The following is a 13296-nucleotide window of genomic DNA, read 5'->3' on the forward strand; positions in this document are numbered from 1 at the left end:
TATTGGACCGGTCTTTTTCTCTCCGCAGCGCCCCGGGATGCTCCCGGGCAGCCGGTTGACGCCGCAGGGCCCTTCCATGGGGCCGCCGGGCTACGGCGGGAGCCCGGCGGTGCGGCCCGGGATGGCGCAGGCCGGCCTGGACCAGGCCCGCAAGAGGCCGGCGCCGCAGCAGCTCCAGCAGGTGCAGCCGCAGGCCGTGCCCAACCGCAACCACAAGTAAGGACCTCCGGGGCGCCTCGCCCGCCCTCCCCTAAAACCGCCGGGAGAGCAGCCAGGGGTCGGCGATGCCCCGGGAGCAGGGTGGGGCGAGCGGCGAGCGCCGGCTGAAGCAGCGGGCAGGTCGCAGCCGCGGCTCTGCGGGGGCTGTTCCCACAGCACAACGYGTTTCTGTTCCCTTGGGGCTGGGGCGCGCTGCCTTTGCACCAAGCCGGGGCTTTCACTGCTGCTTTTTGTTGGGTGGCTCAAAGGGACTCGCGCTTCCTTCTGCAGCTACTTGTTTGGGAGAGGGGAGCTTCCAGCCAATAAAAGTACTAACGTGCAGCTGCTAAACAAGGGCAAATTTGTTATGTAGCTGGTGGTATAACGGCAGCTTTATCATCGTTAATTCATTTCTTGGTTTAAAGCGTGTCAAACTGAAGCTATATTAGGCTTGAGAGTCACTTTGGTTCGATATTATGTCAGCACGTGCTTTCCAACATGACGTTGCCCCGCTTCCCGAGCTCTCGCAGGGGACGCGAAGCGTTCAGGTAATCGGTTAGTCACGGTGCTGCAGTGTCTGTCAGCTCCACAGCTCTGGCTGCCTCACAGGGCAGGGCTGCGGGGAGTACAGAGCCTGCGTGTGTGTGGGGACTGGCAGTAGTAAAAGCCTCTGAAAATGAGAGGCTGGACTGAAGGCTGGCACCCAGGCTAATGCTGCAGCACTAAACCTGAGAATAACCAACCCATCATCCTCGTGCCCTTTGTGAATGCTGGCAGTTACATGGGACAAAGTGGTTGTCATTTTAATGCGTTTGTGTGTGCATCTCCTTCCTTAACAGTGCTAAGAAGAAGAAGATGGCTGACAAAATTCTACCTCAGAGGGTGAGTGGCACATGCCTTTGCTACCTCTGTTGAGATGCAGTAGATGGGAGAAGCACAGGGGAGTTAATGGTGATTTGCATACTTGATTGGCCTGTGCTCTACCATAGATTCGTGAACTTGTACCCGAGTCTCAAGCCTATATGGACTTACTGGCCTTCGAAAGGAAATTGGACCAGACGATCATGCGAAAACGCTTGGACATCCAAGAGGCCTTGAAGCGACCCATTAAGGTAGAGGAGGATTATGTTCAACGCTCCTGTAAGCAAGATTTGGAGACTCTTACCTTAGTTAAGAGAGCAGGAGTGCACTGAAACTTGGGTCTTGTCCCTCTAAGCATGGTGTATCAGCAGCTTTAATARTCTAGACACCAAACAAGGAGCAGAGCCAGGAATGCCTGATGTTCCTCTTTCCTTGCTGCCTGTCCTGAGAGGTGGAATATGAAACAGATAAGGATATTGAGCTTCCTAACTTCAGCAAAACATAAGCAAGATAGTTCTTTATTTCAAAATTAACATTTAGCTGATGCTTTTTCTCTTAGCAAAAACGAAAGCTACGTATTTTTATCTCCAATACCTTCAATCCAGCCAAGTCAGATGCAGAGGATGGTGAAGGAACAGTTGCCTCCTGGGAGCTTCGGGTGGAAGGAAGGCTGCTGGAAGACGTGAGTGTGAGAAACTCAACCCCTTTAGGGAGGAAAGGAGACAAACATTAATGTCTCTGGATAAAATAAGCTAAATGGGGCTCTAGGTCCATCACTAAGTACTGAGATTAGCTCTCCTAACACTCTTCCTTCCTGTGTTGCTTGCAGTCTGCTTTGTCTAAATATGATGCCACCAAACAGAAAAGAAAGTTCTCATCCTTCTTTAAATCTCTGGTCATTGAACTTGATAAAGACCTGTATGGCCCAGACAATCACCTAGTAGAGGTGAGCTTCTTTTTGCTGTACTATGTCTGAAAGTGGGTTGTTTTTCAGCAGACAGGATTTGTATTTCATTTGTGCCTTGAGAGGCAGCGGTGATTTGAATAAATGGCCGGGAGCCAGGAGCTACTGAAATCTTAGCTTTTCCATTGACACGCTGGGGGTCTGAGCAAGTGCATTAACTCTTGTTTCTAACTATGTATGGGAATAAGACTAACTCTCTGTAGGTGGATGGGGTTTACTGGCAAGTGTGTTGGGTACCTAGCGGGAGCAAAGGGAACCAAAAGTATAGGTGCCACTGAGCACGCTCCCCTGTTCTGTGTGTCCCAGTGGCACAGGACTGCTACGACTCAGGAGACAGATGGTTTCCAGGTGAAAAGGCCGGGAGATGTAAATGTGCGCTGTACTGTCCTTCTGATGCTCGATTACCAGGTAAGCTGTTTGCAACAACCTTGCTGGGCAGGTAGTGTTTGCTGAGCCCTGTCTGTCACCACATTCCTATCTCATCTTTCTGGGCTTTTTGTTTCAGCCTCCCCAGTTCAAATTGGATCCCCGCTTGGCTCGTCTCCTGGGGATTCACACTCAGACTCGTCCAGTGATCATCCAGGCATTGTGGCAATATATTAAGACCCACAAGCTCCAGGACCCCCATGAGCGGGAATATGTCATCTGTGACAAATACCTCCAGCAGGTAACAGTGTCTATGGCTGGAACAAGAAGCTGTTTCAGCTTTTCTCTGAAAAGTGATCCCTGGCACTGAGSTCCTATCCCTTCCCTTAGCCCTCTGTTTCTGTTACAGATATTTGAATCTCAGCGAATGAAGTTCTCTGAAATCCCACAAAGACTTCATGCATTGCTTATGCCCCCAGAACCAATCATCATTAACCATGTGATCAGGTGAGAGAGGCCCACTGGAGTTTGTATTTCTAGGAAAAAGGGTGGAAAGAATGGATAAGCCTGGTACAGGAAGTTGTTATAACATGTTGATTATTTCAGTAGCACTTCCCCTGTATTGCTTGCCATCATTTCCTTGTGCAAGAACAGCCAGCCGCTTCCTTCTTCCATTAACTAAATCCCCCTTTCCCATAAGGCACTCCCGCATTCATGCTGTCCTTATCATTACGCTTGTGYGGATAAAAATCTTCTTGGAACAGTCCCTTGGCCCCTGTGCTGCAAAGCCACCAGTGGGGCTCTGCTAGCTGATGTCAGAGGTGATGCTAACAGTAGCTTGCTGTGTCTCTCCCTGCAGTCCGTATGCTGCAGTGTCCTAGAGGAGCTACGGTTCAGTGCTGTCTTGAGCTACTCAATTGTTTCCGTTTCTTTCTTGCGTTTGCCCTTAGTGTTGACCCAAATGACCAGAAGAAAACAGCCTGCTACGACATTGATGTGGAGGTGGATGATACTTTGAAGACTCAGATGAATTCCTTCCTGCTCTCTACAGCCAGCCAACAGGAAATTGCTGCTCTGGATAACAAGGTGGGAAGAGCTTCATTTCTGCCCTCCTCATTGCTGGATATGAAGGTGTCCTKGGAGCAGATAAGCTCTGAGTAGGACAAGAGTTCAGCACATGCTCTGCGTTTGGAATCTGGTGAAGAGTAAGTCAGAGTTAGAAATGGGTGGCTTTACCTGGAAACAAARTTTTAAAGCAATTGGTCAATGGGAAAACTGGTACACAGGAAACAGAGTTGAGAATCCTGTCTGATAGGTATATGTTAACCAGAGTATCAGAATTCATATTCATGTATTGGATCTCTTGATGTTTCCCCTCTGTTTTTCCCTGTTCAGCAGTCTTGTACRTCTGTCTTTCAGATCCATGAAACAATAGAAACAATTAACCAGCTGAAAACCCAGCGAGAGTTCATGTTGAGCTTTGCCCGAGACCCTCAGGGCTTCATCAATGACTGGCTACAGTCCCAGTGCCGGGATTTGAAGGTAAAAGCTTTGTTTTGTGTGGAAGGTGGCTCCAGTCACAGACTTCCCTTATTAGAACCAGCTCCCACAGAGAGACAATTTGCTGCTCGGAAACCAAGACTAGAATTGGAGCTGAGCATAACCTGACCTGACTGTACTGAAGTTTCTTTGAAGAAATGGGAGGGGGTCAGAGCCTTGGCACTCCCTGAACCATTCTGTCCTTGGTGCTCTCCAGACGATGACTGATGTTGTTGGGAATCCCGAAGAGGAGCGTAGAGCTGAGTTCTACTTCCAGCCGTGGGCTCAGGAAGCTGTGTGCAGATACTTCTACTCCAAGGTGAGCATCTCTGGGCAGGGGTCTCCCTCTGCACCGGGTGGCCAAGAGTACTTGTCACTCCTCAGGGGCAGATACTGCCTGTAAAAAGTGGCAGTGCTAAGCTTTACTTGTAGACTCTGATGAATCTTGGTCCCAGTTTTTGTTCACTCTTTTTCAGCTGGGGCCTTTGTTACTTGGACACTGTCCTGCTGTACGGTCTGAGAATATTAATGCTATGACTCTGGCTTCTCCTACAGGTGCAGCAGAGGCGGCAGGAATTGGAGCAGGCCCTGGGAATCCGTAACACATAGGCTGCTCCACTCCTCCCCAACCAGAAGGCATCACAGCTACTTGTGGAGACAGAGCTGCAGAGTATGCTGTTAAGGCTCACACAAACCCACTCCGGCACTGAGGCCTGCACCATTATCCATCCTGGCATTGTCCTTCTTGGGCAGCTCCAGGACACGTGGGGTCTTCTGGGGTGTGGCAAGCAGACAGGCTCCAATGAGCACACACTTCTACCTGGTTTTCTTCCTGACTGTTGCCTTGTCAGTCCCAAGGCTTCTGAGAGCCTCCCCTTGACTCTGCACTGTCTGTAGTGTCCCCCGTAGCCAGTATGACTGCTGACTTGAGCCTCTCTCAAGTTCAGAAACCACAGCTGTTTCCTCAACTAGCATCTAGTTGTGGCGCACACGAGTCCTGGGTCTGGGAAGCCTGGATCCGCTGTAGCGATGGAGTTCTGTGACTAGTCTCTTCCCTGCTTATAGCAAGGTGCCAGGAGACGTAGTGGGCAGTATGCCGTGAGCTGACATACCTCCCTGCCCTCCCCTCCCTTGCTCAGAGGATGCTGTTGTACTCGGCTGCCTCATAGGTCACTCTCCTCCTTGAGGAAGAGTTACTGAACTGTGTAGAGAATTGTTTCTTCCCTTGTCCTTCCTCCCCTCCCTCTTTTTTTTTTCCCTTGCTTCCTTCATGTTCTTTGGCAGGCCGTCCTAGGCTGGCATCGCAGGAGAGATGAGGCATTGGCTCAAGGCAGGGGTGTGGAAACATTGGAGCAGTGAGATTTCACTTCAAAAGACCTCCACTTGCGGTTCCAGCAAGCCATCTGGCTGCTTGTTTTCCCTGTAGCAGGGAGAGGGGACGCAGCAACTGCCTGCTGGAACTGTGCAGGAGCGCAATGATGTAGGCCCATTCCTTTGGGACAGTTATCCTGTGTCATTTGCTGTGGGGACCAGAGGCGCCTTCGTGTGGATCTGAGGGTGTAACAGGACAGTCTTTGGGGATGGACTCCAAGCATATGCGAGTTAGCAGAGGTTTCCATGATGACGCTCCCATTTAGGYAGGGTTTTAGGTTCTGGGGCTGCCATAAGGCCCTGCATGGATCAGGAATGTACAAGTAGATTTTCCTCTACCTTGGGGAGTAGCAGCCCCGATGCCTCTTCATGGAATTAATTAATAGTGAATTAATTAGTGGTCAGGCATAAGAGAATGGTTTCTCTTCACCTGGATCTCRGTATTTCTGCTCGGGACTGAAATGCAAATGAACTCGAAAGTTGGTCATATTCTCTTGGAGATGGTTGCAAAATCATGTTACTGACAAGCCCCCCTCATACCTACRCCTGTCTTGGTGTGGTTGGGAAGCTTACTATGAATTTGGGAGCCTGGGTGGCCCTACTCCTTGTGTCTGTGTTACTACATGTCTGTGAGTAATAGACTCGACTTCCCTTCTCCTCCTCCCCCCCTAACCCCTTTATGAAATGGCTCCTCTGTGGTACTGGGGTGAAGGTCTTGGTGCTGATGAAGCAGCCAGTGACTCCTCAGGGTAATCACATGTGAAGGATGCTGAATACTGCGTAGGCAAACATAGCTGTTGCAGAGTAACTGCTTTTCTTAACTGATTATTATGTTTTTTTCCATGGACCAAAATTTTTTTTGTACTGTATCCTTGTAGACGTCACCCAGTTTTAATAAAAGCCTCCTATGAAGGAAGCTGTTCTCCCTCTTTCTGTGCTGACAGCAAGCTTTCAGCAGCTGCTTCGGCAGATGCCACTTTGTGTACTTGCATAGGAAGGACAGATTATTTTATTTTTTTTCCCCCTCAACAAAGCCAGCTGGGATAAGAAATTGGAGAGAAAATGTTCTTCACAGTTTGGCCTTTTATAGTGTCTTCCTTTCACGTGAGGAACTCCTCTGACTTGCGGAGTCTGCTAAGCCTTTGCCAATTCCTTTTGTGGTAAACAGGCAAAGTAACAAGTAAAACTGGAAATCCAGTGGCCAAGCTGCTGATAAAGTCTAGACAGCCTACTTTCCATGCTCTGGCTGCCTTGTAGAATGGTGACAGCCTTTTACAAGCCCCATGGGCATCATGCACAATTTTGAAGAAACTATTAAAATTTATGTAAGTTTGTTTTAAAGCTACGTGAAAAAAGTATTTTGATTCTGCCTCACAGAACCATTTGAGCAACTGTTTGTGAACGTAGGAATGTAATGCTTTACAGACCCTGTGCAGCCTTGTTCGGAGGGAAGAGATCCTCTGTACAAAAGACAGGGCTGTTTGCCTGAGGTCAGGCAGTTAGGGCTGCTGCTCATGCTGTGAGATTGGCACTGGCGTTGTCCTGGATCTGCAGTCAGATGGTTCATGTTTCTCGCTTGAAAAAAGGCACTCGTTCCTTGGGAAAAGGGGATCTGTTTCTTTGCAGAAAAAGAGGGAGGGAGGCTGGGCAATTGTGACTGCTGGCTCTGCTGAGGTTTGAGATCTGAGCTATTTCACCCTTGCTTCGGGGGAGTAATCCATGTCTCCAACTGCTCTGCTGCCCCGTGCGTTGCCTCCCACAGGACAGGGTGTGTGTGGGGGGGACCCAGTATGGGCACCCAATTGCCCCAGGCGGAGCCAGAGGCGGGCTGGGGCCGCCCCCACTCCCAGCTGCCCTGAAATAGCAGCAGCAGGCTCAGCGCCAGCAGTGCCCCGGCTCCCCGCACCATGGGCGGCAGGAAGGTCTGCATCGTGGGCTCCGGCAACTGGTGAGCACCCGCGGCCCGGGCACCTGATCCCCCTCGCCGAGCGCTGCGYGGCCCCCTTCCTTCCCGGTGCGCCAGGACACCTGTACTGCACCCCCGTCCTCCGTGCGCGCCGGCGGCCTCAGTGCCCGCTGCCTACGGCCCCGCTCTGCCCGTGCAGGGGCTCGGCCATCGCCAAGATCGCGGGCAGCAATGCAGCGCAGCTGGGYGCTTTCGAGAACCACGTGAGCATGTGGGTGCTGGAGGAGGAGGTGGGCGGCCGGCGGCTCACCGACATCATCAACACAGAGCATGAAAACGTCAAGTACCTGCCAGGGCACAAGCTGCCCCCCAACGTGGTGAGTGCAGCCCGCGGGGGGCCTCTCTGCCGAGTGCAAGGTCCGGTGTTCGCAGCTGGGCTCCCTGGTGCCAGGTAATAAATAACAGTGCTGGAGCGCCCGGTGCGTGGCGGCAGGGACGCATCGGGCTGCYGAGGGCTCAGTTACACGCTCCCGGTGGGTGACCTTGCACTGCGCTTGGGTGAGCTGCAGCCCTGGCTGCTCTTGCTGCCCACCTTTGCCCCTGCTCTGGTGTCCTGTGGGCTGGGCTTGAAGCCATGCGGCTGCCTCTGGGTTGGCGTTGGCAGTGCGCGGAGAGCCTGTGGATCCTGCTGCCCCCCAGCTGCACCCTCAGCCCCCCAGAGAGATCACAGCTCTCTCCTGTCCCTGCTGCTTCCCCGGACTGTCTCTCTCCAGCTGAGTCTTTTGCCCCTGCTGCACTCCAGCCCCTCTGCCCTGCCAGACCTGCAGCTCCCTGGGCCTCAGGAAGGGGAATTTCTGGGGCACYGACCTTGGCTCCCCATTCCCCCTGTCCCAGCCTGGGGCTGGCCCCTGTCACTGCAAAACTGAAGGCACAAGTCCTTGATGCCCGTCGCGTTCTCTGCAGGTGGCAGAGCCAGACCTGCTGAAAGCTTGTGCAGGGGCTGACATCCTCCTGTTCGTGGTGCCCCACCAGTTCATTGGCAAAGTCTGCGACCAGCTCAAGGGCCACGTGAAGAAAGACGCCATCGGGCTGTCGCTCATCAAGGTGTGAGCAGGAGGAGCGCGGCCTTGGGAGCTCGCTGGGGCAGCGCGCCCAGGGGCCTCGCCGGGACCACCTGGCTCCGAGAGGCTGCAGAGGGATCCGGCGGCCRCGCAAGGAGGCACGGGGAGAGGCAGACGTGGGGCTGGGCGCAGAGCCCTCGGCGCGGGGGATGGAGGAGTATTGGTAGGGGCAGAAGGAGCAGGGCGTGGGGGGATCGTGAGCGCTGCGACGAGTGGGCTACGGCAGAGTGCTGCGGGGGCCGTCGGGATGGGGTTCAGTACAGGCAACGAGGGGGTCGGGGCAGGCAGGGCAGGTCCCTGGGGGGACACGTGATCATCTCTGTCCCTGGTTGTGTCCAAGGGAGTGGACGAAGGACCAGATGGGCTAAAGCTGATCTCGGACATTATCCGTGAGAAACTGGGCATAGAGATGAGTGTCCTCATGGGGGCCAACATTGCTAACGAAGTGGCAGGCGAGAAGTTCTGTGAGACAACCATCGGTAAGCACCACCAGCCGCCCTCGCTAGCAGACCTCGTTTCTGAGGAGCGGGAAGAGGCAAAGGGGGGAGCGCAGTGCTGCTTAAACTACTCCCGTCTAGGGCGAGCCAGCCCTTTCGCCTTACGGCAGCAGCAAGGCTCCGCAGGAGCCGGAGACGAACTCATTTGCAGGGTTTGCGACACGATTGCTCACCACATTAAAAGCAGAGGTGTGAGTCTGACAGCTGCTGCCAGCAAGGAGCCCGAGCATCCGCCAGGCTCCTGACACAACGGAAAAGGCCAGTCGCTGCTAGGGTCAATTCTCCTACCAGAAAGAGAAAGCCCAGCTGGGGGTCAAGACCTTGACAACAGCAGAAATCTGGTGGATTTCCAGCTTTTTGCCTTCCTTAGACTGATCAACGTGCATAAAAGTCTGTCTGACCTAAAAGACCCTTTAGGAAATAAGTTGAGCTCACTTAGTTCCATTTCCCTGGGCTTCTGGGGACACTCACCTGRTTCTCGCATTACTGCTAGCAGGGCTGTGACTGTTCCTGCTGTYCTCCATCCTGTCCATGACTCATCCAAAGCCTCCAAAATCAACAGAACAGTTTGCTGGGTTAGAAGTTACAGGACTCAAAGTGTCCGTATTTTAAACAAAAGCAAATATGCCATGCAGGAGGCTGCAGGGACTGGAGAGGTGTAAGCAGAGCGCCCCAGTACTGCCAGCACAAGGAAACACTCCTGTGCAGGGCACCGCAGGAACAGAGAAAACGGCAGCCTCCGACCCAGAGTTTGCAACCTCTGAAGGCACCTTTAATCTACTGGGCACGTGTCACTTCTGTCCTGCTTGGCACAGCAGCAGGGATTGTCCTGCTCTTCTGGGAATTCCATGTTGCAACCTTGCTTGTTGGCCAGGCGATGTGTGCTTGGCACTTCGGGTACCTCCAAATGTTTAGTAACGTCTGTCGGCCGGGTTCTTCTCGCTGCAGTAGCACCAAGCACCGCGCTGCAGGATCGCACCAGTAGGCAGAAGAACAGCACAATCCTCCTTTAGGATTGCCCCCTTCCCATCACCTTCCTCCAACTCCTTTTGTCTTGTCAGGCTGCAAGAACATGCAGCATGGGCAGATCCTGAAGGAGCTGATGCAGACACCGAACTTCCGGGTCAGCGTGGTGCAGGAATCGGACACCGTAGAGATCTGTGGGGCTCTCAAGGTGGGTGAGCTACTCGGCAGGGTTTGCAGGGCTCGGTTTGCAAAGCTGGGGGTTCTCGCGGGCTCTGCAGGGAGCTGTGGGGAGGGGGCTGCCACGTGAAATGAACCCCCTGGACGTTGCGCTGCAGCATGCTGAGACAGCTGGGCCAAAGGCCAGAGTTTGGAGACAGCAGCGCGCGTGTCCTGTCTGTCTGCTCAGAGAGACGATGGTCACCAGCGAAGGCAGGGGCAGGCAGGAGCCTTTGCTTGGGATCGTACGGGCAGCTTGTGGGCACAGCAAAGCTCTGGACTCCGCTGGCAGSCGATCCCTCTGTGCCATTCTCCTCTTCCAGAACATAGTGGCTGTTGGAGCTGGCTTCTGCGATGGGCTTGGCTTTGGGGACAACACGAAGGCTGCYGTGATCCGTCTGGGACTGGTGGAGATGATCAACTTCGCCAAGCTCTTCTGCAAGGGCCCTGTCACCCCCTCCACGTTCCTGGAGAGCTGTGGGGTCGCAGACCTCATCACCACCTGCTACGGCGGCCGCAACCGCAAGGTGGCCGAGGCTTTCGCCAAGACAGGGAAGGTGAGCACAGGAGGGAAGCAGGCAACAMGGGAACATCGGGACCTGCGGGTTGAGTTGGCAGCAGGATGGAGTCGACTTGCACTGTGGTCCCCTGCTTCCGCTTTTCCAGTGCCACAGCCTGGCTCCAGGGAAGAAACACRGGGCAGAGGATGGGGTTGCAGGGTGCGACGCTCTCACTGTTGAATTGTTTCAGTCTATTGAGCAGCTGGAGAAGGAGATGTTGAACGGGCAGAAGCTGCAGGGTCCCCAGACGTCTGCTGAGCTGCATCGCATCCTCAAAAGCAAGAACGCAGTGGAGAAGTGAGTGCTGCATGGCCACCTCGTCTCCCACGTCTGCTCTCTTGGAGCTGGGCTGGGATCTTTCCTGCAGATGTGGGAGGGGAAACTGCCAGCAGTCCTGCATGTCACTATAGAAGTTAAGGTGCTTGCACCATGCCAGCCCGGGTCACAGGGGGGTGATTTTGTTCATCTGCCTGTAGGTTCCCCCTCTTCACAGCTGTGTATCAGATCTGCTTCGAGGGCAAACCTGTTGCTGACATCATCAAGTGCCTCCAGAACCACCCTGCGCACATGTAAGGGAGCTCTGCCCGCAAAACCCTTGATCCTGCTGAGAGGAGCAGCGCGCCCCYGCCTGCACCACCTTGCTGCTGCTACAGCTTTGTAAGGAGTCTGGATTTCCTGGAGCCTTTGTAGAGCACTGGAAGGGCAGAGGTTCCCTTCCTCAGGCCTGGAGACTGCCAGCCTGCGTCTGGTATCTGCACGGAGGTACCTGCTGATCCCTCCTCTCTCTGAAGGGCTCATTTAGCTTCTGCTGCTGTCTAGGGTCTGTCCTGAGGAAGGCYAGGCATCCTCCTCCTCTCCCTTCCTCTTGCTGTGATGGATTCAATTCGCAGTGGGACTCAGCAAGGCCATCTTGGTCAATACAGGCTGCGCAGGAGGCACCGTCTGTGGGGTTCTGCTTGTAGCCCCGTAGGGCCACTTTGCGTGACACGGGTCCTTTCCTGCTTGCTGCTGTTCCTTTTGCCTTAACCTCCTTGCCGAGACGGGACAGGTCCCTGCCGGGCTCCACCGACATGGTCAAAGCTCATGAGGACTTTCGAAGGGGGTGAGAATCACTCCTCTTTCTAAGGCGCACCAGCACAGAAGTCAAACCTGGCCTCTGCACCAAGGAACTCCTCTGTTGTCATCGATTTGCCTGCACCGGTTCCACGCCAGCTGACTGTCCCTGGGTGGCCTTCCTCCCTCGTATCCCTTTGTCCTCTGTCTGCTTTGGCAATGCAGGGACCAACTGCCCCAAATTCTTTCTGAGCAGCTGGCAGGCTCTGAATCCCTCAGCAGTGTACCTGCCAAAGCAGCTGGGCCATGTTGCTTTTAAACAAATGACCCTCAGTAGCTTTTCGCCTTCTCTCCAGCTTGCTCCAGTCTGTACCTTAGCCTAGTCTTTGCTTCATGCTATGCACAGCTTTATAGGAGCTGAGAAGAGAGAGCAGGTTCCACGCTTACCCTGTTGCCCCTTCTGTGAGTGCTGGATGCTGCCTGCCAGCTCAAGGGGCAGTGATGGATATATGATCCACAAGAGGTACRGGGAGACTTCCAACAGCAGAAGAGAGGACAGAGGTCTCTGTGCCTCATGCTGCCTTTGAAAGTTGCCCCTAGTCCAGCCCCTTGCCACATGCCTCTCTGGTCCTTTGAAGCTGGCTTGCTCTGTGCTCGTGTTTGCTCAGGCCCATGTCCAGCAGTTCACTGATCTCTGTCTGGGCTGGCATGCAGGAGCTGCTGCCGCTCTCACTGTCCACCACAGCTCCGGGTCCTAGTGCCGCTGGGTCTCTGACTAGCAGTGTACTTTATGAATGTATAAAATAATAAATTTGGGGTGGGGAGACCCACCCTTTGCTCTGTGGTTCCAGTGTATCCTTGTCTCTGGGCTGGCGCCTGCTGCACTTGCTAGAAGCGCGAAGCTGGGCACTGTCTGCTCCCTCCGGGCTCTGCAGYGTCGCACGGTGTCCCGCAAACACGTGAGAAAGCCCCTGCCAGGCAACATTCAATCGCAGAGTTTAAAAGTCTCCCACTTGCCTTTTCTCAGCAGTGGTTCTGGTGTCAAAATTTGGTTGTAGGGCTGAAGAGGGTTCAGCTTGCAATGTTTAACGGGGTACAAAATCCTCACTCTTCTATGCAGGACCTGCTGAAGCAGAGCCAGGAGCCCACGGGGCCATCTGTGCCCCAGCCTCCCTTTCTCCAATGTCTTGGGAAAGGCCGTGTTGTTTTAATGCCCTCTCCCCAACATCTTTTCCCTGTTGCACTTGCCTCATTCCTGCTTTTCTTTGAAACGCACTTCGCCCCGAGTGACCTTTCTGGGACGGTCAGCGCTCTGCTCAGCCTCTCACTAGGGGAATTTAATCTGCCGGCGCTGCAGTTGTTTCTGTGCCTTTTATTAGACACACTAGGCACCCTACGACCTTTAAATTCAACGGAGCGCTCGTACGGAAAGGGGCCGGTGCTGGCGTCCTCTCACGAGGCACCGCGGCGAGGCTGGAGGACGAGGGACCTTCGGCGCCTTCCTACGGGGGCCGCGCCCGAGTCGCTGCCGCCACCATCAGCAGTCCGACGGCCCCCGCGGGCCCAGGACCACGGGCGGACCCTGCCCGCCTCCCTCTCCCCCACCCCTGCTCCGCCGGGCCGAGCTGCGCGGCGCCGCGGGGGGCAGCAGGCCCCGGGCGGGGACGGGCCCGCGCTG

The 13296-nt window shown here is 54.3% G+C and overlaps 2 protein-coding genes across 3 annotated transcripts; both read left to right on the forward strand.

Annotated features, from left to right (window-relative positions):
- Positions 1–6: 6 nt before the first annotated feature.
- On the forward strand, positions 7–6215 carry SMARCD1 (SWI/SNF related BAF chromatin remodeling complex subunit D1). Of its 2 annotated transcripts, XM_085315623.1 has the most exons (12): positions 7–216; positions 1038–1080; positions 1188–1310; positions 1619–1741; positions 1889–2005; positions 2330–2431; positions 2529–2690; positions 2799–2896; positions 3340–3475; positions 3809–3931; positions 4146–4247; positions 4484–6215. In XM_085315623.1, the coding sequence occupies exons 1-12, from the start codon at positions 38–40 to the stop codon at positions 4535–4537; spliced, it is 1362 nt and encodes a 453-aa protein (XP_085171749.1). In that variant the 5' UTR covers positions 7–37; the 3' UTR covers positions 4538–6215. The 2 variants fall into 2 exon arrangements, with proteins under 2 accessions (XP_085171749.1, XP_085171751.1); XM_085315625.1 differs by lacking the exon at positions 1889–2005.
- Positions 6216–7196: 981 nt separating this feature from the next.
- On the forward strand, positions 7197–12462 carry GPD1 (glycerol-3-phosphate dehydrogenase 1). The gene is made up of 8 exons (XM_085315626.1): positions 7197–7247; positions 7405–7582; positions 8169–8309; positions 8667–8805; positions 9885–9997; positions 10329–10562; positions 10756–10862; positions 11042–12462. Exons 1-8 carry the CDS (start codon positions 7207–7209, stop codon positions 11136–11138), a joined length of 1050 nt encoding a protein of 349 aa, XP_085171752.1. The 5' UTR covers positions 7197–7206; the 3' UTR covers positions 11139–12462.
- Positions 12463–13296: the final 834 nt, after the last annotated feature.

The sequence above is a fragment of the Rhea americana genome, unplaced genomic scaffold (genome assembly GCF_003343005.1).
Source record: "Rhea americana isolate MKP2758 unplaced genomic scaffold, rheAme1 scaffold_432, whole genome shotgun sequence".
Lineage (NCBI taxonomy): Eukaryota > Metazoa > Chordata > Aves > Rheiformes > Rheidae > Rhea > Rhea americana.

Bases quoted from the DNA above. Each gene is read 5' to 3' on its own strand.
- SMARCD1 (XM_085315623.1), top strand. From the start codon at position 38: ATGCTCCCGGGCAGCCGGTTGACGCCGCAGGGCCCTTCCATGGGGCCG. The intron at 217-1,037 runs GTAAGGACCTCC...CTTCCTTAACAG, and splicing joins GTGCCCAACCGCAACCACAA to TGCTAAGAAGAAGAAGATGG. The intron at 1,311-1,618 runs GTAGAGGAGGAT...TTTTTCTCTTAG, and splicing joins CCTTGAAGCGACCCATTAAG to CAAAAACGAAAGCTACGTAT.